This window comes from Diabrotica virgifera, chromosome 5 (assembly GCF_917563875.1).
Source record: "Diabrotica virgifera virgifera chromosome 5, PGI_DIABVI_V3a".
Lineage (NCBI taxonomy): Eukaryota > Metazoa > Arthropoda > Insecta > Coleoptera > Chrysomelidae > Diabrotica > Diabrotica virgifera.
In genome coordinates this window covers 122451101-122478947 of record NC_065447.1, presented here as the reverse complement: position 1 = coordinate 122478947, position 27847 = coordinate 122451101, and the positions used below count along the sequence as shown (strand labels likewise).

General features: G+C 32.4%; 2 protein-coding genes across 8 annotated transcripts in view; both read left to right on the top strand.

The window, feature by feature from the left end:
* LOC126884351 (uncharacterized) overlaps positions 1–7173 on the top strand; it is a 409697-nt gene extending 402524 nt beyond the window's left edge. Inside the window, exon 2 of the mRNA XM_050650281.1 lies at positions 2898–7173. Coding sequence (XP_050506238.1) covers positions 3409–5139 — 1731 coding nt within the window. The 5' untranslated portion in view covers positions 2898–3408 and the 3' untranslated portion in view covers positions 5140–7173. The remainder of the gene's footprint in view (positions 1–2897) is intronic.
* Positions 1–27847, top strand: part of LOC126884349 (neuropathy target esterase sws) — a 1280173-nt gene that overhangs the window by 372576 nt on the left and 879750 nt on the right. The gene's annotated exons all lie outside the window — the stretch shown is intronic.

Here is a 27847-nt window from a genome sequence, read left to right as displayed (position 1 = left end):
GTCACCACGGATACTCCTTCGATCGTTTACGGTCGACCGGCCCCGATCGCCAGCTGTGGCATCATATCATTACAACTTTACAAAAAAAATCTTCGCGGAACTAAATAATACATCTAGTTTCAAAATAAAAAATAATTAAGTCTCTAAGTGCTTTGGTGACAGAGATATCTGACAAAATGTTAACATTGTCTTTAAATGGGACTTTGGGTGCACTTAACAATTTTACAACGCCGAAAAGAGTTATAAAACTTAAGAGGCTACAGTAGCGATCAACAGGTAGCAACAAACGCGGTCCAAGATTGCGGCTGTAATTTTGAATATTTTGTCGAGATATTTGGCACGCATATTCGTAATATAATAAAGAATGGCGGTACAGAGCCCAATTTGAGAAATAGATTAGTATGTGGATATTAAAAAAACGAACCTGTACCGCCATTAAGACGAACAAAAAAATACACTTTCTTCAAATAAACTTTTTTATACCATACCTAGATTTTGTGTCATTTTGGGCCTACGGAATCTTTCCATCTATCCATAATTCGCAAAATGTGTCTGGTAAAAGTTACTTATTTTTACGTAAGGAATCCAAATCTGCAATAAAATATGGGTGCTCTTATTTAAGATTTTAAAGTAACCCCTCACCCCACCTTCGTGGGGGGTCGTGTTTGGTATCATTCGATAGATTTTTTAAAAATATTAAATACGTGTATTTTGCAGTTTTTCGATCTGATGCTCATTTCGCGAAATATCGCGGGGTTACTAAGTAGGGGTTATATGATCGAGATCGGGTGGAGGAGGAACACCTGTGCCTAATTTACATACAGCTGTCGACCACCTGTCACTAATAATAGGAGGAGGAACACCTGTGCCTAATTTACATACAGCTGTCGACCACCTGTCACTAATAATAGGAGGAGGAACACCTGTGCCTAATTTGCATACAGCTGTCGACCACCTGTCACTAATAATAGGAGGAGGAACACCTGTGCCTAATTTGCATACAGCTGTCGACCACCTGTCACTAATAATAGGAGGAGGAACACCTGTCGCTAATTTGCGTGCATACCACCTGTCCCTAATTAACATACATACGGGTGATTTCATCGTTGCTTGTTACATCTGTGTGATTTTTTATTGTGAACAAATGCAGAACATCTGCGCACCCACATAGAGGGTATAGCGCAGAAGTAGGGGTTAAGAAAGGGTATTTTAAGGAGGTAAAAGCGTTTAGATGTGTAAACCTGTAACATGAATCAGTGTACGTGTGGTAAAACTTTCTCGCGGTCAGATAACCTTCGTAGACATATGGATGTCTGTAACAAAAGTCACTCGCGTGTGTACATGTGTAACAAATGTGGGAAGACTTTCACACGAGATTCTAGTTTAAAACGTCATACAGTTAATCCTTGTGATGTCGCCTGTCCGATTCCAAGAAAAAGACTAAGACCGATTGGTATTGAAGTGCTCGAAAGTGGTGTTACGAAACTAACACATGCGTTTAAAAATAGAATAGCCTCATACCGGTTTATGACCCAAAATAACAAAATTAACTATTATGACCCAAAATAACGAATTCTCAGTGAATATCTTGATCAGCACACTGCGCTTAAAATTAACTGTGAACTTTTTGCGATGTTTTACAAACCCGATAATGGTATTTCGGATATTAAGTCAATGAATACATCAAATAAAATTATCACTTTGAGTAGTGATATATCCGATGTATATGACGACTTTGCTGAAGCAATATTGACACAAGCATCGGAGTTCCAGGAAAAAGATTCCAACTAGGCACTTCAGGAAATTATATTCCTAGATGTTAATATTAATAAATTTAGTACCATTTCTGCTTCATCATATATTAATCTTCCATCGCAGATTAAAAAGAGAAAAGCGATTTTAAATATTCAAAACAAAGACAACAAGTGTTTTGCTTATTGTGTGCTGGCAAGTATATTTCCTGCTACAGGTGACGCGACGATGCCAGAGTCATATCCTCCATGTGATACACTTCTAAACTTTGAAGGTATTGGGTTCCCGGTTAAGTTAAAAGACATTAACAAGTTCGAGATTTTAAACAATATATCAGTTAACGTGTATGGTCTTCAATCATATTTTAAAGAAAACAAGATGCAATATGAAATTGTAGGACCACTTCACTATACTCAACACCATAAACCTACACATGTTAATATTTTAATGATAAATGATAGTGATCGGAGTCATTACTGTCTCATAACAGACTTGTATCGCCTGGTAAATACTCAAAAATCAACACATGTAGGAAAACAATATTTCTGTGATGGGTGTCTTCAAACTTTCTCTACCTTTGAAAAGCTGACAAATCACCAAGAAAATGATTGTTTACATATTTCGACAATACTTCCAACCAGTGAACCAAGAGTTAACAAGTGTGGTGAAACCCTTCCATCTAACATTCTAAAATTCGTTAATATTGAAAAAACAAGTCCACACCCGTTTGTAATTTATGCTGACTTTGAGTCGATTCTTAAGCCAATACACCATTGTAATCCATCAGATGGACAATCTTACACAATCAAAGTCGCAGAACACCAGCCTTATTCATTTTGTTTCTACCTCAAGTGTTTTTTTGATGATAGCTTATCAAGATTGGAAACATATCAGGGTGAGGACGCTGCTAAAGTTTTTCTTCAAAAGTTAGATGCTTTAGCTATTAATCTATACCAAAATCACCTAAAGCATGTCAAACCAATGGTGCCTTTGACTAGTGAAGAAAACCAGAATTTCCAGAACGCCATCAAATGTTCCATTTGCCAGAAGCCATTTTCCTTGTCGGATACCAGAGTGAGAGATCATTGCCACCCAAGCGGTAGATTAGAGGAGCTGCACATAATTCCTGCAATTTAAATTTCAAGGTATTGTCGAAGCGAAGATCGGTGGAATATGGGCATTTTATCAATGAAATTCGATATTTTTAAGATATTCCAGAAGCCGCTACAGATAAAATGTTTTAACGACCTATTAATCATTCATAATTACTGAACGGATATTAGTACAGTTAAAATAATTAAGACGATAACCGGACAACATTGATTTAATGAGTAAAATTTAGTTTTTTTTACTTTAATGACAAAAAAAGCAAGCCCATTAGCAGAACCCAATTAAAAATTATTTTGCACACCATATTTGAAACATTATTTGGTTGAAAAATCTCATTTTTGTTGGCAAAAAAATATATTAATTTGTTTGGACTAAATTACAGTTGTGCTTATCTTAAAAAGGATATGTTACTATCAACATTCGCACAGTGTTGCCAAACTGAATTTTGTTATTTTGGGTGTAAATTTTTTCCACGGATCTCCGAGGGTACAATACCTAATTTTATTCCAATTTTTTTTTCATAATTTAACAAATTATGATTGCCGCATGTTTATTAAGGAATTAATAACTAATGGGGAGTATGTATCAGCTATTGCGCAAACTAAAGAAAAATATATTACTTTTTCGAAATCTATTCTAGTACACAAAAATGATGATTTAAAACAACATAATGTTTATTTAAAATTGAGGTTTGTAGATTCATTTAGATTTTTAGCAAAGTCTTTAGATAAATTAAGCCAAACATTAGAGTCTAGTCAATGCAATGAAATAAGAAAATATTTCCCAGGTGAAAAAGAGTTTGGTTTATTGCGCCGAAAGGGTGTATTTCCATATACATTTATTGATAGTTACATGAAATTAGATGAAAGACATTTACCATCGAAAGAAAATTTTTATGATAATTTAAGGGGGGAACATATTACTACACAAGATTATAAGAGAGCCCAAGAGGTGTGGAAACATTTTAACTGTCAATCTATGGGAGATTACGGAATGCTATATTTAAAGTCAGATGTGCTTTTACTGGCTGATATATTTGAAAATTTTAGAAAGGTTTGCCTCAAAGAATATAAACTGGATCCTGCACACTATGTTACAGCACCATCTCTAACTTGGGATGCCATGTTAAAATATACCGATATCGAGCTTCAACTTTTAACGGATGTTGACATGGTACACTTTTTTAAAAACGGTATTCGGGGAGGTGTGGCCACTTGTACGAAGCGGAAAAATATTGCAAATAACAGATTTTTAAGTAATTTTGACCCAAAAAAACCAGAAACTTACATTATGTATTTAGATGCCACCAATCTGTACGGTGCAGCCATGAGTCAGCCTCTTCCTTGGAAAAATTTTAGATGGTTGAGTGATCAGGAAATTGAGCAATTTAATGTTTTTGATATTGATGATGATAGCGAAAAAGGCTATGTGCTGGAAGTAGATTTACATTATCCACCCAATATTCATGAACAACATAATGATCTTCCGTTTTGCCCCGAATCAATAATTCCACCCAAAGGTAAATATATAAAACTCATTCCTAATTTATATGATAAAAAAAAATATGTCATACATTATAGAAATTTAAAACAATGTATACAATATGGATTAAGACTAGAAAAAGTGTACAGAATAATAGAGTTCTCCCAATCTCTCTGGTTAAAAAAATATATTGATTTGAACACTTCTCTCAGAAACAAAGCCACAAATGAATTCGAGCGTGATCTGTTTAAGCTTCTTGTCAACGCTATATTCGGAAAGTCTCTAGAAGCGGTTGATAAACGGAAAGATATTCGCCTTTTATCTCAATGGGAAAATAGCCGTGGAAGGCTTGGTGCAAAGTCTTTGATTGCTAAACCAGAATTCAACTCACTATCAGTATTTAACGAAAATTTAGTTGCAATTCATTTAAATGAAACTAAAATTATTTACGATAAACCTTTATATATTGGTTTTTCTATTCTAGATATTTCTAAGACATTCATATATGATTTTTTCTACGGGTATATTAAAAACAACTACTGTGATAATGCTAATCTTTTTTATACAGATACTGACTCACTTATTCTAGAAGTACAAACACCAAACTTTTATGATGATATGAATAAAAATCTGTATCACTTTGATACATCCAATTATTCGGAAAATAATCAACATAGGGTACACAAGACAAAATCTATACTTGGAAAGATGAAAAATGAGTTTCCAAACACCACTATTAAAGCATTTTACGGTACCAGAGCTAAAGCTTATTGCATTGAGGCTGACACAATTTAAAAAAAGCGAAAGGTGTTTCCACACATGTTGTTAAAAATCAGCTACATTTAAATGATTATGTGTTCATAATCATGAACAACGTTCAGAACAACGAAACCATTTTTAGAAAAATGTATTTTTTTAGATCGGATATGTATACTGTTTATACCGAATTGAAAAATAAGGTTTCACTAACATCTCGTGATGATAAAAGATATATTATACCTGGGGATGTATCTACTTTGGCTTGGGGTCATCTGTTAATTAATCAGCATGATGGTAATATAGATGAGCTTTTATTTTGAGCGAATGAGTTGATAAATGCTCCTACACTAGATGATTTAGATAATATCCCCAATGAGGAACTGTTTCAAGTTGCAGCGTTCCATTACGGCTCCTACTTATAAATAGTTTTTTGTTATCTGTGATTATATTTAGGAATTAAGAATATGTATTTTGTTATGTATTAATAAAACACTTGTATATTAACATATTTTTTTATTTAACCCTTTAAACAATTCTAATAATAGGGAAAGTATTGAGAAAGTTGAACATATAGCTATATAATAACGTATTAGTGGCATGACTTTATCCTTATTAGGTATTTCATTATAAGGTTCTAACCACCCGGAATCAGTGGTTTTTTCACTAACATGTCTAAAACGTAATTTATATTTAGTGCTGTGTAATGGTATTTCAGCTTGTAAAGTTGGTAAAAAATTGTTTTCCGGATATGATTCCATTCTTATCCATTTCGACGGCCATGTGTCATTTAGTTCGCCATTACTATCAAAACATATAAAAGTTTCTCTGATATGAACTGGTTGCTGAATTAAGAGCAAATTTCCTAAAATTGCTTGTAAAACAATAAAGTTTATTGATACCATTATAATAAACTCTACCAAGATTTGGGTATCTATTTATAGTAAACCTAACTCTGGGCGTGGGGAGTCCCATGGATGTGGTGGAGATTCCAATAACCCATCATGATAACCTACTAATCGATGAGATAATCCCATAGGTCTAGTCTCACTACAAAATGCACAAAATTCAAATACTAATTTCCATCCTTTAAATATTAAGTTTCTTGGAATAAGTTTAGTTTCAGACACTTTACGACAAATAAGACACAGCTTTTGTTGTACAATATACACAGGGAGTCTCAAAAATGTTTTCCACTCCTCACCACTATTGTTAAGCAGATTATCCATATTATCCCAATATTTATATGGGGATATAAATCACAAAATCAACACAAAACTAAACTATAAGTATGTGAACTTGTAATATTCAACAGGAATGAGTGCCCATGTGAACAAGTTTCAACAGGAATGAGTGATGCCCGCGAGCTGATAAAGTCTCATATACTGCCCGGTACAATCTAGTTACATTATAAGCGGAGTGGGAGGAGGAGGGGCACCTGTATCCGGTATCAATGGGAGTAGGGAGGATATAAAAGGATAGAACCATCGTTAATGTAAACACTATGAGCACAAGAAAGTTTCGTGAACGAGTTGATCAGTTTAGTACAGGTATTAACAGAATAAAACGTGATATTTTAGTTTATGAAAAAACAAAAAATATTAAACAGTTAAAGAAAAGTATTAACCAGTTAATACGTAAATATAAAAAGCTAAAGAATATATGTTTAAAAAATTTTCAAAACTATGTTTAAGTGATGCGCTTGCGTAGTGGAAAAGTTTACACACCAAAATTAAACGAAGATACAAGATTATTTTTTCTCTCCAGAGAAGAAGAGCAAAAGTGGATAGACTTGGTGTTTAAAAACATTAACCGTTTTAATAAAGATGAATTGTTGCCACCGCTCTCGCCTAATGGCACAGCATCCGAAAAAACCTTTGTACATGTTTACAACCACAGAATTGGAAAACTTTAGCATAGAATATATTAGAAAATTTGTGGATCCATATGAACTACTTCAGTCTTGGTACATACTACCCACGAAATTTGTCCAGGATTCTGAAATTCAAACTCGACTTCCGTGTTTTGTTCATTTCAATCGTCCTGAGTGGAGAACAGAGTTAGAAGGAGTTGCTCCTGCTCAATCTAGTTGTAATTTATGTAAACTTGCACTTCAAAATGTAAGTTCTAGATATAACAATTATTGTAATAATTATTAAATAAAGTACTATTTTTTATTAAGGTTTTTTTATTAATAAGACAAAATGTAAAAAAAATCTTTATTGCATCATAAAAGTATCATACAAATAAAATACGTTAGATAAAGCACATACGCTATCACTATTTGAATGATATGGGCATTTTGGATCCATTTTTTGCAAAGCTGGTTGTTCAGCCAATTCTATAACTGGTGATAAACTATACTTTTTAATATATTGTGACTTTTCTCGTCCCTTCACATAAACAGCATCAACATTTCTAATCAAATATTGGATGATCTGATGGAACTGGTGGACAGGGGTAAAACCATGATCCCAGTTTAAACCATGGTAATTATTCATCACCCAAACAGCTTGTCTATGAAATTCAGGACCCAATAAACGCATCGGATACGGTGGTTTAAACAAAAAATGAGTAATTTTTTGACCATCATATGTTGCCATTTCCTTCACGATAAATGTATTTTTTTCGGTATTAAAACCTTGGACATCCAATATTAGGTACATGTTAAACACTAATTTCATCTAGCTTGTAACGTCTATTTATAAAACAACTACAGTCATGCGCATTATAATTGTTTTACAATTTTTGTTAGGGGGTTATATGTGAATTCTTTCTCATGGAGTATTAGACAATATCTGAGATATCAGAGGTTGTTGGTTCATCTGTTTCAAATTCTATACGTAGCACAACGGAGCCAACCTGGACCACTTCTTTTTGGCGTGAACAGTCAATATGTACAAGTGGAGCAATCGTTTGAAAGTCATTAGGATTGAATATGGGTTGGTTTAAGGTCATATGATAATAACTTTCCTGGAAATTAGCAAACATCTCATATAGTTTGGCAAACCTATTAGTTTTAAAGTCTATTTGAAGATCATTATAGGGATATCTTTCAGAATTTAAAAACACTTTGATATTTTTTAAAGTGCAATGATCAAATTTACTTATATCTTTTGTTAATTTCGATTTTCTGTTATTTTGAAAAGCTACAATTATGTGTCGTGGGGTTTCAATTTTTGTACTGGTTCGCACTGACCATGTATGACGTGTAGAGTTATTTAGGGCTGGATATTCAATCATTTGCCAATTACGAAATTTAATAGGAAGTTCTTGATTTGAATGTGAAATCTTATTAAGTCGCAACTGTTCTCGAATACTAGGAGTAACATGTGGCACTTCCCAATTTAATTTAGTAATATCAATTTTTGGTCGTTCGCTCTCATCTTCGCTTACTACTGCGTCAATATCATCGTTTGACCGAATTAGTATTAACTCCATTTTAACGATTAAGATGACCTTGGTAAAGTCTTCACAAAAACCTAGTAGTAATCGTAATGGAATACAGACGTTAAAGTTTCCATGTGAATCCACCAACACATTGTTTGTGGGGACTTCTTTATTAGTTTCCAGTCTACTCCTTTTTGGAAACCACCCAGCATTTTGCAATTGCAGGCTTTGGTTTTCGTTAAGACTAAGGTAGTTTTTAATACTTGATACTAATCCTACATCACGTACTGAGTCAATCACTACCCCATTTAATTCAAAACGTATTTCACGAAACAAGTAAGCTATAGCATTATTAATAAATTTTAGTTTTGTTGGCACTTTATTATCATGGGTAAGAAGTTGACCTTCGATATAGAGATAACTATTTGCTGGAACTGTTAGCGCATCCAGATCTTGAATAGGAATACGAATTTCATCATTATATCCTAACTTTCCAGGAATGTATGATTGGTAAGTATGGAATTGATATTCCTCAATACTATAATCATTAAATGGTTGACCAGTAACGTGAAGAATTTCCATTATACCAATACTTTAAATCCCAAAGATTGTAGGAAGCGACGATTAGATGGTGTTATTATTTTAGAATGTACTCTCCTTTTACACGTTTTTGGTATAGATGGGGATATTTTTTTCTTTATATATGTTTTTGGTATGCGAGAAAAAACTAGAACCATTATATACGTTTTCTAAGATGTAAATTCACCGTTACTTCTTCTCCTCCAAAATCAACAAGTTTACCTACTTGGTTGATAATTTTTACTGTAAGGTTAGAGATTGTTTTAATACTCACTGGAAAATACGAAATATTTTGGGGTACCTCAACTATTTTATACCCAGTTGGAACGGTTGGAAAGAACTGATGGATAATGTGAACTGGATTTCCGTTTAAATAGGATCCTGATGCTATGTTACAATCAACACATAATGCGTTTGCACTCCAAATCTCCACTGGATTATCTGATATATGTTTTTGGTTTGCTGTTAGTATCCCTGATTTAAATCCAAATAATTTCCCAATAGAATTCGCGGGAAGAAATGAAATTTCTCGATTACTATTAATAATAACTTTGGAGGTTGGTAGCTGTGGAGTAATTTCTATAGTGGCGTCATTATCTCTCTTTTTTGTTTTCTTTTATAAGTTTTGTAATATCATCTAATTCATAAGACCTTGTTGGTAATTTATGGGTATAAGTAGCATTTCGTATACTCCAAAGGAAAAGGTTATTGGTATCATCGATATTCGGAATACTATTAAAACTATAAAAACTGCTTAACCCAATTTCGTAATCAAATTCGTCTTCAAGGTAAATCGGAGGATTAAAACTATAACTCAAATTTGAAGAGTTCCCAGTAAGCGTAAAGTTGAAAGACATTGTTTTAAAACATAAACAACTATCGTTTGCTATTTATAGTAGTTGTATAGAAAATCCAATGAGTAATGACCACATCTATATGAATCGTTTTGGATTTTATCATAATTATAATATATCTGTACATCTCCATTACTTAAAAAATATTTTATGACACTTTTTGGTGGCGGTAAGTACCCATATGAATCAAAGTAAATTATGTTAGACTTAGTTTTTGCGTAAGCAACCCAGTGGGTTCCTTCTCCTTTGTTAGAATCCAAATTTATAACACCACACTCGTTTTTATGAATTTTTTTTGGCATTTGGTCTCTCATAAATAAACCTCTAAACAAAGGAAGAGCTTTACCATGCTTTATTATATCTTTATTTGTTAAAGCATGATGAGGAAGCTTTAGTTTTTTTAATAAGGTTTCAAGTATAAACCATACCCCTTGTAAGGTCTTAAATATAATCCCTTGCGCTTCTGCTCCATAGCTAGATTATGACGTTTTTGTTCTTCAAGACTATTTCGATTAGCTTTCGCATCTCCAACGGCCTTGTATATACTTGCCCCCATTCCTCCGACGGCTCCGAGTGCGCTTAATAGAGGTAAAAGGAGTGGAAGAAATCCACCTTTTTTTGGGGTTTTAATTATTCTGTTCTTTTTATTTATTCTTTTACGAAGAGAACCACCTTTTTTGCGTTTAAGACCCATTCCCAACTTACGTTTACCCTTCATCGCTGTTGTTACAAACCAAGCTGCTGCCTAAAATACTATCCGCTTTGTGTCTGGCTGGTAAATCACTACTTGTAGAGTATGCGATATCGTGTTGTTTACAAGCCTCGTCTAGTTTATTGATTCCCTTATCTCCTCGCTCTAATCTTTGTTGTAAACGTGTTCCTGGTCCGCAATATGAGTATCCTGGGAGATGAAGTTCTAATGGAAGCTTATTAATGAGTGAGTTTAATACTCCACGCCCTTTTCTTTTTATACGTCGTTGAAACTTTTTTTTCATAATTTTTCTCTTATATATAGGTGTTAGGCTATATATATTCCAAAGTTTTAAACTCATTTTCAAAATGAAGATTGATAAACAAAAACCCTCTCTACCCATTTCAAACCACGATGATGTTACGAATGAACAACAGATAAAACACGGGAACCTCTTTAATGGAGTTAAAAGGGCTCTAATTGTTGGACCAAGTGGTTGTGGCAAGACTAATGTATTATTGTCTTTAATTGAACATCCAAATGGTCTTAGATTTGAGAATAAATATTTATATTCAAAGTCGTTGTATCAACCAAAGTATATTTTAACTATTTAGAATGGGAAATAAGCCACAATATTATTAAAAAATGATTTTTATTAACGTTTCGACGCCCAAATCGGGTGCCGTTGATATCAATAGTATTTTGTATTTTGACAACGGCACCCGATTTGGGCGTCGAAACGTTAATAAAAATCATTTTTTAATAATATTGTGGCTTATTTCCCATTCTAAATAGTTAAAATTGTAAAAATGCCACAAGAAAATAGCTTCAGAACAACATTAAAAAACCAAAGTATATGTATTTGCGAAACTTGATTGAACCTATAAACGAAATTGGATATGAAGAATATAATGATTCTATGAAAGTACCACCCCCAGATGATATTAAAGAAAATTCAGTAGTTATTTTCGACGATATTCCGTCGTGTGATCAAAAAATTATACAAAATTATTATTGTTACGGAAGACATAAACACTTAAATTGTTTTTATTTGTGTCAAACTTACAGTGCAATTCCAAAACAGTTAATTAGAGATTATTCTAATTTACTTGTAGTTTTTCAACAAGACTTTACAAATTTAAAACACATCGTTGATGATCACGTTAATATAGACATGACTTTTAACAAATTTAAAGATTTGTGCTCATTCTGCTGGAAAAATAAGCATGGATTTCTTGTTATTGATAAAGACTTCCCCAAATCTAACGGACGATATCGGTGTGGGTTCGATAAGTATATAAGGCTCTAATCTCATATTCATAGTACAATATGGATTCCAGACTTACACGGAAACTGCTTTTATCGCGACAAGCGTTAAAGAAAAAGTATCGCGGTTTAAAAAGAGATATTGCGCAATCTCAGCCTGCTTTAGAAAAAAATTATAGACCAATTACTCAACCACTTAATGAACTTTTACACAAACTCGAAACTGTTCCATCTATTAAACAAGAACCAAGTATTAAATATGAACCACAATACTCTTTTCATAAACCACTCACACCAAAGGACTATAAAATACGAAAATCTAATTATCGTTTAGCATTTTCATCTCCAAATAAGAGCGTATTTTCTGAAAATTCATCTCCAAATAAAAGTGTAATTTCTGACCAATCGAAAACACCTACTAATTTTGGAAATGAATCTATTATTCCACGGGAAGTAACAACACACCCAGAAGAAACTTTTGTGTCGGAAGGACAAGCGAATACCACGGATGAGAATATTAATCGGTATTTTGAGGATACACTAAGGGCCGGTTGTTCGAACGCTAATCAACAATGATCATTATTAAATATTTAATTACTGTCACCAAAATTGTCAATGTCAACTTTGGGTTGCTGAAAACATAATTAATTACAATTATGAGATTTATTATTAATTATGTTAATAATTATTGTTATATTAATTGATTATAGTCTCAGAATTGTAATTAATTATGTTTTAACAATTGACATTGACAGTAATTAATTATTTGATAATGATCATTGTTGATTAGCGTTCGAACAACCGGCTCTTAGAGAATTTAATGCGATGATCAGTAATCCAGCTGTAATGAATACATTTTATGAGAATTATACTTCACCCTTGCCAAAGGATTATATTAAAGCCAACATACAAGATACTAGTGGAGATTTCGACCACGATCTGGGAATTTACCACGACCTTGAAACTGAGAAATTTTCTATTGGAGATTCTCAAGTTGATTTCGAAGGAGCTGACTTAAATATCAAAGACGTTAAATATCGCGGAACACCAGGTTTATACGAGCTTTTATTTAAAACTAATCCCGTATCGTTTAAAAAAGAAGATGTTAATGAATATATTGATATATTACGTAGAACAAATGCTATATATAGAAACAATAATCCTCAATTACCTAAGAAAAGTATTCCATCAAAAATAAAGGATAAATATGATTTTATTATTAAACCAGCTTTGGAGACTAGACCCCAACCATCTAGAACTCGTTTAAATTCGCTTCCTTGAAATTTGGGAGGAATACTAACGCGAAACTTGGCTAAAGAGTTTAATAAAAAAGGCGGTGCATATTTTAGAAAATATAGTGGCAACCGAATAGAGTATAAATACTTTGATAATTTTAATGATATTATAAAAAGACTGGGAGTGCTAATAGCATCACAGGCTGCTGTAAACGACGGACTGGTGAATGAGATTATATCCATAGTTGAAGAATTACGAGAAGGTGGTATAATACAATAATGCCTATAAATAAATTTGGAACACATTTTTTATCAGAGTCAAAAATTTGTAATGATGACCCTTCGGTACCATTATATTTTGTGTGCGATCCTTCTTCTTTCTACAGTAAATGTGTATTAACTTTCAAAGGAACGAAAAAAACAAACTTGAACAAAACATATTATATGTTGGATAGTGGTTTCTTTTCATATGAATTTTCACTAAGTGGTACTGTTGATCAAGTGCAAATTAATGTTTCAGTGGAAATGTAATGATAACCTCTAAATCAGTTAATACAGAGTATAAATATGAACAATTACCAGGAGTAAAGATTTTTAAAGGTGATACAATTTCTTTTAAACTAGATAAAGATTCTACTTTTGTAGTAGATATTACCCTACGTTGTCCTTTGGAAAAAGATGTCAAACATTAAATCACAAGTCGTACACGAATTGCATAAACCAGCACGAAAAAATTATAGAAGAAGACATGTAATTGTAAAAGGATTAAACGATCTTATTCAAGCAGATTTAGCCGTAATGATTCCTTATGCCAAAGTAAATAATGGATACCAATATATTCTCATTGTTATAAATGCATTTAGCAAATTTGTGTGGGCAGAGCCGGTTAAACGAAAAACAGGAATCGAGATAACTAAAGCGATGGAAAAATTTTTAAATCAAATGAAAACATTTCCAAAAAACCTTCAAACAGATTTGGGTAAAGAGTTTTACAATTCCCACTTTCTCAAGCTCATGAGGTCACGTGGTATTAATCACTACAGTACTTTCTCGAATTTAAAAGCTTCTGTTGCTGAAAGAGTAATACGAACAATAAAATCAATGTTGTGGAGGCAGTTCAGCTTACAAGGTACTTACAAATGGGTGAATAATCTTCCTGATATAGTAAAAAAATACAATAATACTAAACATTCGACTACAGGTGCTATTCCTAGCAAAATTAATGAAAAGAATGCCAGGAATATAACTGCCTATAATTACATTAAAACCATTGACCCCAGGAAACGTAAATTAAAAGTTGGTGATTACGTCCGAATTTCGAAATATAGAAATTTGTTTACTAAGGGTTATTTACCCAACTGGACCAATGAGATTTTTAGAATAAGAAAAGTCAAGCAGACAAATCCAGTTACATATTTGTTGGAAGATTCGCGCAAAGAAGAAATTCAAGGGGCGTTTTACAGCGAAGAATTACAGACAACTCGGTACCCTGATGTCTACTTAGTCGAGAAGGTATTAAAAAGAAAAGGTAACAAGGTATTTGTGAAATGGTTGGGAATGAATAGTTCACATAATTCATGGATTAACAAAAATAATGTAGTAAATTGAAACAATGTAATAAAATATATTTTTTACAATCGTTTTTTATTTCTGTTCTACTTGGATTAGTTACTAGTTTCCATCACATACTTTTTATTTACATTTTACATTCTTTTTTACTTACGTATATACTCAATAACAAAAAGATAAAGTGTAGCACACTAAGAAGTATATTTAGATATAAATTCCCATTCTGCTGGTTGATCTCGCTTTTGATATCTTTATTGATCTGGTATGCAGGAAATTTGGAATGACTCATGTTCTCAGTTTTCATGTCTAGTGCTGATCTGTGATTGTTTTGGTATGTAGAAAATTTGGAATGAGTTATTCGTGCAAAACTACAGTTTGAACTAAACTTAATATGTTCTTCATATACATTATCACTCGTTAACCATTTATAAATTTCGACACTACAGTGGAAACATCTCACAATATCTTCTGTTTGTAAGTAGTAAAATCCATAGGCTGCTAAATCACTAGCTGGCACCAATCCGGGCCAGTTTTTGAAAGTATATAATCTTTCATAAAAATTATTCAATGAGATGTCCTCAAGACACATTTTGACTATTGATTTGGGATGGATGTGCACATATATATATATGAGAACTAGAAGGCGTGGTGGGGATTTTCTAGGGATACTAGGGTTACTTATAAGTATACTTTATATAAATTGTTTTAATTGTATTAAAATACTTTTTTTTATTGAAATCGAGTATATGTAAAATCTGTCCTAAACCTAGTAAAAATAATAGTAAAAACAAATGTTCTCATGAATGTATTTTATTTCTATGATTTATATCTAGTACAGGATTAATAATTTTTGCAATTTTTTCTATTCTACGGTGAAATCTTACTCTGTCGACAGCTACGAATTCCCAATATCTGGTTCTGCAAGGACAATTGGCTTCAATGTAGTGGATACGCACATCTTCGTTAAAGTTGACCATTAAAAAGTCCTGGATATCTGTAGAGTAACTCTAAAGCTATCCCATAAGTTGTCTTATTTGTATTCTTAATGGGCTCCATAATTTTAAGCCCGGATTCAATCGGGTTTTCGGAATCTACCCCCAGCTTTAATATTTCTAGAGTGTTGGTAAATTCTTCCTTCTTTAGAGTTTCTAAATGGTAATTAAGAAGTGGAAGTATTTTCCATAATGATGCGATTGAATTTGCTCCCAAAATGATCTGTGAATCACCTGTGGTAATTTTTACAACTAACATACAAGGAAGCTGCATGAATTCTAGCAGAAAATTTTCATCTTTAATTGGTTGCTGGTGATTTCCGGCCATAAATCTGTCAATCACATCTTTATGGGATAAAAACTTACTACTCCAATCAGTTTGACTGAATAATACACATTCATGTTTATATCCACTGATAACTACACTTGGTTCAAAGTTAAATTCGTGTGCCAAACAAACCGATATATATTTTGTGTTTGATGGATTTAAATAAAACCGGCGTTCACTTACAAACATAGTAGACTTCTGTATTTTACCACTCATTGTTAAATACTAAATAACACGCACATCATACCGCTTCTTATACGTTTTTTCCAGAAGGGGTGGGAGCAGATGCAAATTAGTGACAGGTGTTCCTCCTCCTCCTCCTATTATTAGGGACAGGTGGTCAACAAGCGGTAATTATGGACAGATGTTCCTCCTCTTATTATTAGGGACAGGTGCTCAACAGCTGTGCGGTAGTTAGTGACAGATGTTCCTCCTCCTATTATTAGGGACCGGTGGTCAACAAGCGGTAATTATGGGCAGATGTTCCTCCTCTTATTATTAGGGACAGGTGGTCAACAGCTGTGCGGTAGTTAGTGACAGATGTTCCTCCTTCTATTATTAGGGACAGGTGAATGTAATTAGGAAACAGTCTGTTTCCCACCTTTCTTTATACAAATGCGACAGATGTAAAGGGTAGCGATTATGTATTATAATTTGGAGTATGTAGACTGTAAATTACAGCTGCAAATAGGGTCAGTTGAACATAAAATAGGAAGCAGGTAAACGACACTTGTATGCTTACCCTTTTTCATATGGTTTAAACACATGTTTTTATACTTAATAGGAGGGGGTAAAGGTATTTATAAAATACTCAGCTCACTCGCCTAGTTATAGTTTGACCAAAGCAGATAGTACCATAAAAAATTATGGAGGAAGACGCATTAAATAGTAATGCATCAACAATAGATCTTCAAGAAATAATTGATAGTGAGTTCTTAGAAATTGATAGTTCAGAAATTGATGAAAAAATTCTTAATATCAGTAATATCAATAATATGTGGTTTTTGGTGAATCAGCAAAACCACCCTATTTGTGTGACTGAATATTATATTTTGGACAATACACCACTATGCATATCATGTTTTTTCAATGTTTTGCAAGGACTTCCCAACGTCGTTCCATCAGCACACGTTAGCCGCCATTTTAGTGGGAGACATAATGAAATATCTGGACATCATTGCGCAGTATGCGAGATGAAATTATATTCCTTAGTGTTTATAAATCATTGTCTTCTGTGTAATGCAAATAATGTTTAAATATAATTGCTAATTTTTATTATTATTCTTAATAAATACATATTTAAAAAATTTTTAACTTTGATTTTCTGGTAAATTTTTCACTACACCTTTACCAGCAACTGGATATTATTTTCTACACATTTTTGGATATTGTATTATCCATGATTTAAAGATTTTTAAGTTAAAACAATCCAAAAATTAATTCTTGGACTTTGGTTGTTTTTAATAACATTTATACGAACCCACAACAATATGTCTTCAATGTTTATCGAAAATCTTATTTTTTTTTAAATAATGACACATTAAAAAATTTGGTCCAAAGTACTGGCCTAAATCAAATACTACTTTTAATCTCAAGGTATAACTACCAGCGCCATCTCTTGTCTTACACGTTGCAAGGTGAAACTATTCAATAAGATCACAACATCGAGATGAATGTAGTTAACCAATAGATGGCAGTGTATGTATAACCAAATACTATAGGCAGTCAAATAATGGGGGCTATGATGTATCTTTACGTAAGCTGATTACGTACTGTAAACTCGAATTACAGGCTGTAATCTCCAATAACACATGTACGTAAAATCGGTATGATGTATCAACGATATCCAAGCGGTTGCCTACCTTCGTACGTAATTTCTTTTAGGTAAACGCACGCGTAAACGTAATTTTTAAACTTTATTTCTAACTAAACTAAAATTATTTGCATAATGCCATTTAGTTAGGGTTAGGTTATGTATGGTATTAATGATTATTATGTTATTAAAACGTTTTTAACTATTTTAAATGGGAAATAAGCCACAATTTTACTAAAAAAATGATTTTATTTAGATTATTATGAGTTATTAAAATCATTTTGTTATGTAAAATTGTGGCTTATTTCCCATTAAAAATAGTTAATTATTATAAAAATGCCACAAGGAAATAGCTTCAGAACAATTATTATGTTATTTTTTATTTGTGAAACCAAGTTGTTTATGTGTTATACCTGTATTTGATTTTTAGTTTAATTAGTTGTTTAGTACTTCAATATATTATATCATAAAGTGAGTTCTTGTTTTTGTTCTAAGTAGCTTTCACTATTTCCTACTAACACTACATCATCAGGATACAGTAAGTACCAGGCAATGTTACCCTGCTAGGCCTTGATCTCGCATACAAAAATAAAGTTAATTCATAGAAAGCTGAAAATTTGTTATAATAGCTTAATGGTGTCTATTCGGACAAACTTTGACGTATGCAAACACTGGAAAAGGGGAAGTTTTAATTGTGGAACAGTTTAAAAATTTTGAATGTCAGATTAAAAAAACGTCCCATGTATTTTGTCGGACAGAACATCCAATAGATTTGTTACCTATTCATTAAACTCTCATGCAAAAATCGGACTGCTATTACTAACCAACATGATTCCTGTCATTTGACATGTTCTTCGTGTTCCACTCATCAAAATGCCCAGTTGGTGATAAACACCAGTCTGATTTTTGCATGAGAATTTAATGAAATGGTAACAAATCAATTGGAAGTTCTGTCTGACAAAATACATGGAACGTTTTCATAGTCTGACGTTCCAAATTTTTAACCTGTTCCACAATTAAAACTGTTCCTATGCATCAAAGTTTGTCAAACTAGACACTGTTAAGCTATTAATAAATTTTACACTTGCTATTAAGCAACTTTCTTTTGGTATGTAGGATCCAGGTCTAAGCAGTTTCCTTGTTTACTGATCCAAAACTAATGAGTATAAATAAGAACTGAGAACTTACTGTGGCTCTCCCATATTTTGATGATGTGACTAAGTAGTTTTATTACCCTGTAGTTTGTTCATTATTGTATTTTTTTTCTAAACAGGTACAAATGGACCGCGTTATGTAATAGCGGATTAAGCGACAAAATGTAGTTTTGAGATAAATCGGATTAAAGATTTTAAATTTGTTTTTGGTACTATTTCTAAAATATAGTACTGACATGTTTCATATTTAATATATCAATGCAAATGTAAATAGACTTGTACCTGTGTTTAAAATTTTTTAAAAATAATTTATATTTTAAAAGTTATTCGATCAAATGTCGCTTAATTCGTTAATGATTTTTTAAGATATGCATGAGTTAAGATCCGAATACCGGATTAAGAGACATAGTTGGCGCTTAATCTGATGTTACCTGACAAATGATGTCTTTTAATTGGATATCTTAAACGTTAGTAAATATGTTATGTTTTGTAATAAAGAATTCGTTATTACACTTACAAAGATGCGGATTTTTGTTTATGACAATGGATTATGTACCATTATTGGCGTTTAGTTCGATATTACAAATCCTAGTGTGAGATTTTTTTTAATAAAATAAAAAATATCGCTTAATACAGGCATTTAAAAACAGCTTTTTTTTTAATTTTTTTACAAAAAACATATTTTTATACATAGATTTGCACCCTAGCTGCAATATGGCACTATTATCTCGATTTTGGACTTTTGGCGGTTAATCCGTTATTACATAACGCGGTCCAAATATACTGCTTCTCCATCGTTTAGCACTTGTCGTAACTTCCATAATTCTATTAAATAAACGTGTTAGCCAACTTCTTCCTATCTCTCCTAACGCCTTCCACACTTCCCCAGGAATATCCTCTGGTTCCCTTTTCTTTCTTTATTTTTTGAAGTGCTTGAACCACTTCCTCGTGGTTAATGCGAGTTAACAATAAAATCAAGGTAGGAAGTATATATATATTAGCATGTCTCTCAACTAGGATGGAAAAAATACAGTATGTTTAAGATATGCAACGACAGACACGTGTCTTAGACTTATTAGCTATCATCAGTACAGTGTAGCCAAGTTAGAATAGATCTGCATTAACCTTTCCTTGTTTGAAAAACTCTGAGAAAAACATTGAGTTTCAAACATTCTAAACATTTGGCATTCCTTTCCTCAGGTAGCTGTAGCTTCCTCCTTGGATGTGTTAGTTGTTATTCTGGAATCGTCAAGGTCTTCTAACATTATTGTCACAAATTGGTTGCAGTGCTCCTGTAGTGATCCTTTCCCAAGCTAACATACACCTATTCTAACTTTGCTATACAGGACACCTTATGAGTCAGAAACATGTGTCTATGGTTGCATTCCATCCTAAACATACTTTCTTTTTTTTTTCATCGTCATTGCAAGATATGCTGATATATACTTCCTATCTTGATTTTACTATTAACTCACATCATTAACCTTCTCTTCCATCAGTTCTTGTACAAATGAGTTTGATAAGAAACAAACATCCATAGAGATATAAAAATGCAACAGTTGTTGCCTTAAAAAGATATCAACTAACAAGATTTAAGTAATGTAGCTAGTCAAATGAACCATTGAAAATGTAAATAAAAACATAAATCATTAGGTTTTTCAAAAACTGAGTACAGTTGACATTATGGCTAATGCTATTAAATATTTGGAAGTGTAACTCTTGGTTCCTGTTCTTCATTAATAAACATTTATATCCTACATTTTCAATGGTTCATTTGACTAGCTGCATTACTTATCTTGTTGATATCTTTTTAAGGTAACAACTATTGCATTTTTATATCTCTATGGATGTTTGTTTCTTATCAAACTCATTTGTAGATGAAGTGATGATGTTTACTGATAGGATTGAAGTAGCCGAATTTATCTTTTATTCTCTACCTATTGATTGAAGAACCCACCACTTTCAAGTGATCCTTATTTGATATAGACGGTGGAGAATAAAGGCAAAGAATATGGCTACTTCATCATTTACTGAAGATATTTTCGTTTACAAATCTGTAAACATCCTAGTAGGTATAGCATATAGCAATGTAGATGAAATGTTTATAGATTTGTAAACAAAACATGTTCACTAAATGGATAAAGTAGCTGAATTCTTAGTCTGTTATCTGTATTTTGAGGTTGCAGTCATTAAGTTAAAGGGCAGGATAAAAAAACTCTGTTAACACATTCACGGACACGCTTCACATGTAGCCACATCTTACGGAGTAAGTGACTATATTATATGCAGTTGTGTCGGTGAATGTGTTAATATCAACCTTTCGCAAAATTTATTTGTTTCATCAAGTCTAAAATAAACTTATAATTGTTTTCTCAGTAAATACAATGACATTAAGACGAAAAAGCATTGTATAAAATAAGCATAACAACTTACAACATGAGGTTAGTCCATTAAGTTTTAAACATTATCACTAAACATAAACATAAAAAATATAAGATTGTTGATCTATTAGTAATTACAATGTATTGTTTAATTTTATCTCACAGTAATAGTTTATGGCACTGAAATATCTCATAAAAAGTTTCGGATTACTTGTCCTGTGTTTCAAACGGATTACTGGTTATCTCGTAACTGATGTCACTCTAGATTTAAATTATGTCTTTCTGCCACAGCATTTAAAAGTTCATAATAACAGATTTACAAAATTCATCTTTTCAAAATATAAACATTAAACTTAAAAACAAAGCAAAAAGTTAGGTTAACATGAATTAACTGACAGTCAAGACATAAGACATGACAGAATACACTTTACGTTTTGATGACTGTAATCTGATGTACGTAATTCTGAACTTTACACATGTGTGTAATCACTTTACGTAAATGATACATCATAGCCCCCAATATTGAACTTTTGTTAAAAATAATGGATTTAAAATGGCCGTCGGTTTTTGTTTATATGTAGATGCATTTTTCAACGAAAACTTTTCGTTTATATATTCGCAAAAGTGTGTGTGTTATTTATCATGTTTTTGTCAAAAAAAGTTTATATCCTTTTGCGAGGATATACTCGCGTTTGTGTAATGTTTTGTGTACTAAATGTGGATAAATACATTTTGTGGATTACCTACTTAAAACTTGGTCACAAGGTATTTTATTAATTTATCTGGTTAATTCGAGAGTTATCAAGTAACTCTATGAGAATACGGTAACGTTATAAATAACATGTAAAGTATACAGTAAAATAGCGTTACCGTATTCTCCTAGGGTTACTTGATAACTATTGAATCACTGAATTTACCTCATTTTGATTAGATCTATGCATCATATCTAAAACCTAGTAAAAATATACATTTGGACCACTTGTATGCTAATCTATCATCATTTTTTTTCATGTTTACTTGTTTAAGTCCAAAATGAAACCTTATTATTTTAGGAGCCGTTAAATACGGCTATGAATTCCACGATTTTATTGGTTAGAACTACCCACGTGATATCTGTGTTCGTATTGGTCAGAGTGACAATCAGCTGTTAGACATCATTATGTGATGGAATTTTTATTTTGATGTAAATTAATATTTATTACTGATAATTTGTATAAGCAAAATTATTGTACTGCACTGCACCTACAGTGACTCACAGCCTCAATTCTGAAATGATACAGTCACTACTCAATAAAACTATAGCTTTTGTCAGTGACTCAATATTAGAAAAAAATTACATACTGAAAGTAAGTTACTAACTATAAGTCCTCTAAAATAGCATAAGCTATGTTTTGGGTTTCAGATATACCATACTTAAATAACAATAATCCTTTAATTATTTTGTGTATGATTTTGATATCAGCTAAAATTAATAAAGAAAACAAAACTCCTTGTTGCTTATTTCTTTGGCTGATATATTTATTTCTTGCAGTTCAGCTATGCCGATTATTATTTTGTAATATCCGTCTAATTGTTTCATGGTTACATCTTTTTCCAAACTGTCTTTCCACCTCATCTCTCAATTTTGGTGCACTTTTTTGGGATTATTTGCTATTTCTCTGACAATACATCTTATTGTTCGTCCGCTATAACTTTTCCCATGCGTCACGATTCATTTTCAAGCAAATTAAGTCAAAACATTAAGTGAAACGAATGTCGATGTGTATATACATTTTGTATACTGTATATTATATACTACACACATCGGCGTACGTTTCACTTTATGTTTTGACTTAATTTGTTTGAAAATGAATCGTGACACATGGGAAAAGTTGTAGGGGACGAACTATAGCTATTAGGACTTTGGAGACGGCTGCTCTGAAAAGTTCGTTTGATGTACATCCGTACAGCGTATAGCATCTCCGTATGCTTCATTTTCCTTGAATCTTTCCCTGCATACTGAGTTGGAGCAAATTGTTTTGGCCCATACATGGCAACATTTTTCATACGAATTTCTAGTTACATACAACCTATCTTTTCATGTCGTAAGGCCAAACCCAGTTATACCAGGAAATTGTCTCAGGCCATAGCATTATTCTCTACATATAAAAACTTAAGAAAGTGTGTCCTTTTAGGTGACACAACTGGGAGTGTCCCAGGTCCCAGGTCCTGGCGCTGGGAGTGTTAATTATTGCATATTTGAAACCCAAAACATAGCTTATGCTATTTCAGAAGACTCATACTAACTTACCTACTTTAAGTATGTAAGTTTTTTCTAATAAATATTGAGCCACTGACACAAGCTAGCTTTATTGAGTAGCGACTGCATCATTTAAGCTGTGAGCCCCTGTATATGTTTATCAATCGTGGCCTAGCTACACATTAAAATTGTTTCGTTGATCATTCCCTGCTTTGCTTTCTTCAGCGTGCACACTGATTTTTGTACAGCAGCTTTTGTAGCCAATAGTTACTCTTGTTTGTTTTCTAGATTTTTCCTAATCAGGACTTGATTTCTTTTTGGTTAGTTACTGTCTGCCTTCTACAATAGAGAGAGAGAGTTTGGGGCTTATTCGTTAAAGTGTTGGAATGCTTGTGGGTTTTGATATATGTACATACTACCACAACTCTCAATACAAAATTTGATCAAACTAAACTGATAGTGTGACCACTAGATTTTTAAAATTTGAACAAACTGCAGTTGTGGCGTCACTTCCTGAGTTTGCTCAAACTGTTTGATCAAATTATTTGATAGTGAAACCACGACTTTAAGGATTTAAGTAACATCAATTTAATTTGCAATAAAAAAGATCATGAAGATTTGACGATGCTTGTAAATACATACACCCGATTTAGATCATTTAAGTGACAGAAATTTTTAGATTGTCTTGTCAAATATACCTACATGCAACAAAAAATGTAATCAAAATTTGCATAAAAAAAATTGAAATGTTTTAAAAGTTTCAATATGTAAAAACATTGAACCACAGAAACGGTTTTTCTCCACAAAGAAACAAAAATCGTAGCAACATATTTATAAGTGTTAAAAAAAACGTTTAAAAATCCAAATGTAAATGAAATATGAAATTTCAGACATTTTAAAAGGACACAAGACACAACATGTCCTATATTTCACAAAATGCCGAAGAAAATCATAATTATATAATATAACATATAATTTCCCCTAAATTACTTTTCCCCATATCCAGTATATTTACTTTTATGTAAATTATCTGTTTTCAATTTTCATGCATTTATAATTTAATTTATAAGATCCATTCTAGTGCTGCTGTGTTTGTATTGAACAACTGAAATAAATTGAAATAATATTATTACTATACAATAATTGTTTATATTTTTTATGAGATAAAACAAATATTTTATGAGACTAGGTACAGTCTAGAAAGCAGACTAGTAGAAACGAATAAATAGTGTTTTTTTAATCAATACTGTTTTTCAATATTGATTTTCTACCACACTTTTATTTCTATCACAAAAATTGTCAATTGTAAGATAAACAAGAAATATTTATCTGTTATCCTCGGTCAGCAGACTTGTTTTCTTGAAACGACACTTCGCATACAATATTGGTATTTAAATATCCCGCTCTGTCATTCTTAATCATTTGACCAATACGAACACAGATATCACGTGGGTAGTTCTAACCAATAAAATCTTGGAATTCATAGCGGTTATTAACGCTTCGTATTATTTTAGTGTGGTTTTAAAAGGCTCACTTTTTTTATCAATTTTAATTTGTTTGAACCAATTGATTCATCAAGGATTCTCATTTGTTTGAATCAAACAAATGAGAATCCTTGAAAAAGTTGCCAATTTACAAAAATGCTATAACTAAAAACAATGTTTTTTCTAGTTTTAACATTTTTGTACAAATAACCTTGCTTGATTGCTGATATATGAATAAAGACACAAATTGGGAAAAAAAATTTTATTTACAGTAAAAGACTTCAATACAATTCAATTTTAAAAATTACAAATTTCTTTTGTTTCTTGAGCATCCTTAAATAATATTCAAAAGTAATTCATCTATTCTTATTTGTTTAACTTCTATCATCTTCTCCATGTATATTAATATTCTACAGAGAAGATGATAGAAGTTCGAAACAAATAAGAATAAATGAATCAATTTTGAATATTACAATGCACACAATTTTCATTCACAAATTTCTTGAAATAATTATACATCACAAATTTTCCTGTATTAAAATCCTATGGTTGGTTTTCACTCACTGGCATGAATGTATACTTGTTAAAAGTTTGGTAGAGTCACCTATCTTCTTGTTTAGAACGTCCAATGTACGGTTAGCCCTCTTCTTCTTCTTTTCATAGCTCGCCAGTTTTTTCATAATAACTTCTCGTTTCGCTTTCACAAATTCTGTTAGTAATTTTTTCATCTCGTTATCTGAATTTTCTACTTTTTTATCTATGCTGTCATAGTTTGTTGTAGAATTTAAATTATCACCTTCATGTATTGTCCCATTTAATTCACTAATTGACACTTGTGGCATTTCTTCATCATCGGAATCACTATCGTCAGATGATACATTATCATACTTTGTTACTATTAGGGGTTGCACTGGAGTCGAAGAACAAGATACTTGTTGCTGGAACTCTTTATATCCCAATGGGCGATGCGTTTCGGGATCACCTTCTACAAGTTCACAACTCGTGTTAACACTGGTAAACTCCTCAGAATTAGGAGATTTCCGAAAATGAGATATGATTTTAGCAGACGTCTTTCCATTGGAAGGCACAATAAATTTCTCTCCTTTCATTTTGAACTGTGTTTCACTGAACTGTACTGAAAACTCGTACTTTTTAAAATTGAACCGCGTTGAAGTCTTTTACTGTAAACTACTAATACAAGTGCCTACATCTTATTTTATAGGGTCCTTTCCTACTCCTGTTTCCCACTCAGAATTGCTTAGCTATCTTTGTGGTACAACCAATGAAAAACAAGCCTTATTTTGTTACACCAACCCACTCCCTACTTATTTCTTCCTAAAGGTAATTTGTGTAAAAATATGAAATTTAATAATTATCTTATTGGACATCTGCCACCCATATAACTAACATACTTGAGACATGACCACTACCTACTCATCTATTCCTAAAGGTAATTTATGTAAAAATATGAACTTTAATAATTGGTTTATTCCCCATCTACCCATATTATTTTTTGCTAACTTGTTTACTTGATGTATGAAACCTGATGGTACCTACATAATATAACATACTATTATTTTAAAGACAGTGTTCATTATTTGCATGTACCGTATAAATTGAAAACAAATGACCCTGCATCTGGACAAGTATGAATTGTATAAAAAACTAACAGGTGGTTTATAGCAAATTCTTTGTTAAGAATACAGTAAAAATTGGTAAATGCATGTGAACAAGTAATAAGTGTATAAAATATTAACATGTGCTCTTGTTTGCAAAGCAGCTGTTTCCTTGTTAAGATACACTACCACAAATTTAGTGAAGTAATAAAGAAAAATGTTTTTAACAATGTATTTTCTATGCTTTATATCTAGCACAAGACTAATAATTTTTGGTTGGGTATTCTTAAAACTTTCATGAACCACAATGGATAATCCTATATTAATTCAAGGGTTTATTATTTTGATAGTAAAAATGTTTTTATCTCTGTTTTAAAAATTAATAATTTTTGGGTGCATTGGACTTCTTAATGTCGAAAAGTGACTTCTTTTAAGGGTAACTTTTAAGGATATCCATTAGGGTACCATAAGCTTTATTATTTTGAATCTTGATTCAATTTTTTTATACCTGAGCCTTTATATAAATTGCACATTGTACATAAAGCAAATGGGTTAAAAAGGCTAATTAATTTGATATTTGCTCATTAGAGGAGGGTATGCAAATTAGTGACACCTGTATGGTGATTAGGGGATGCAAATTAGTGACAGCTGTATGCAAATTAGGCACAGGTGTTCCTCCTCCTATTATTAGTGACAGGTGGTCGACAGCTGTATGCAAATTGGGCATAGGTGTTCCTCCTCCTATTATTAGTGACAGGTGGTCGACAGCTGTATGCAAATTAGGCACAGGTGTTCCTCCTCCTATTATTAGTGACAGGTGGTCGACAGCTGTATGCAAATTAGGCACAGGTGTTCCTCCTCCTATTATTAGTGACAGGTGTTCCTCCTCCTATTATTAGTGACAGGTGGTCGACAGCTGTATGCAAATTAGGCACAGGTGTTCCTCCTCCTATTATTAGTGACAGGTGGTCGACAGCTGTATGTAAATTAGGCACAGGTGTTCCTCCTCCTATTATTAGTGACAGGTGGTCGACAGCTGTATGTAAATTAGGCACAGGTGTTCCTCCTCCACCCGATCTCGATCATATAACCCCTACTTTCCTATTTAAAATTTTAAATTTACCTCCCACCCCTCTCCGTGGGGGGGGGTCGTGTT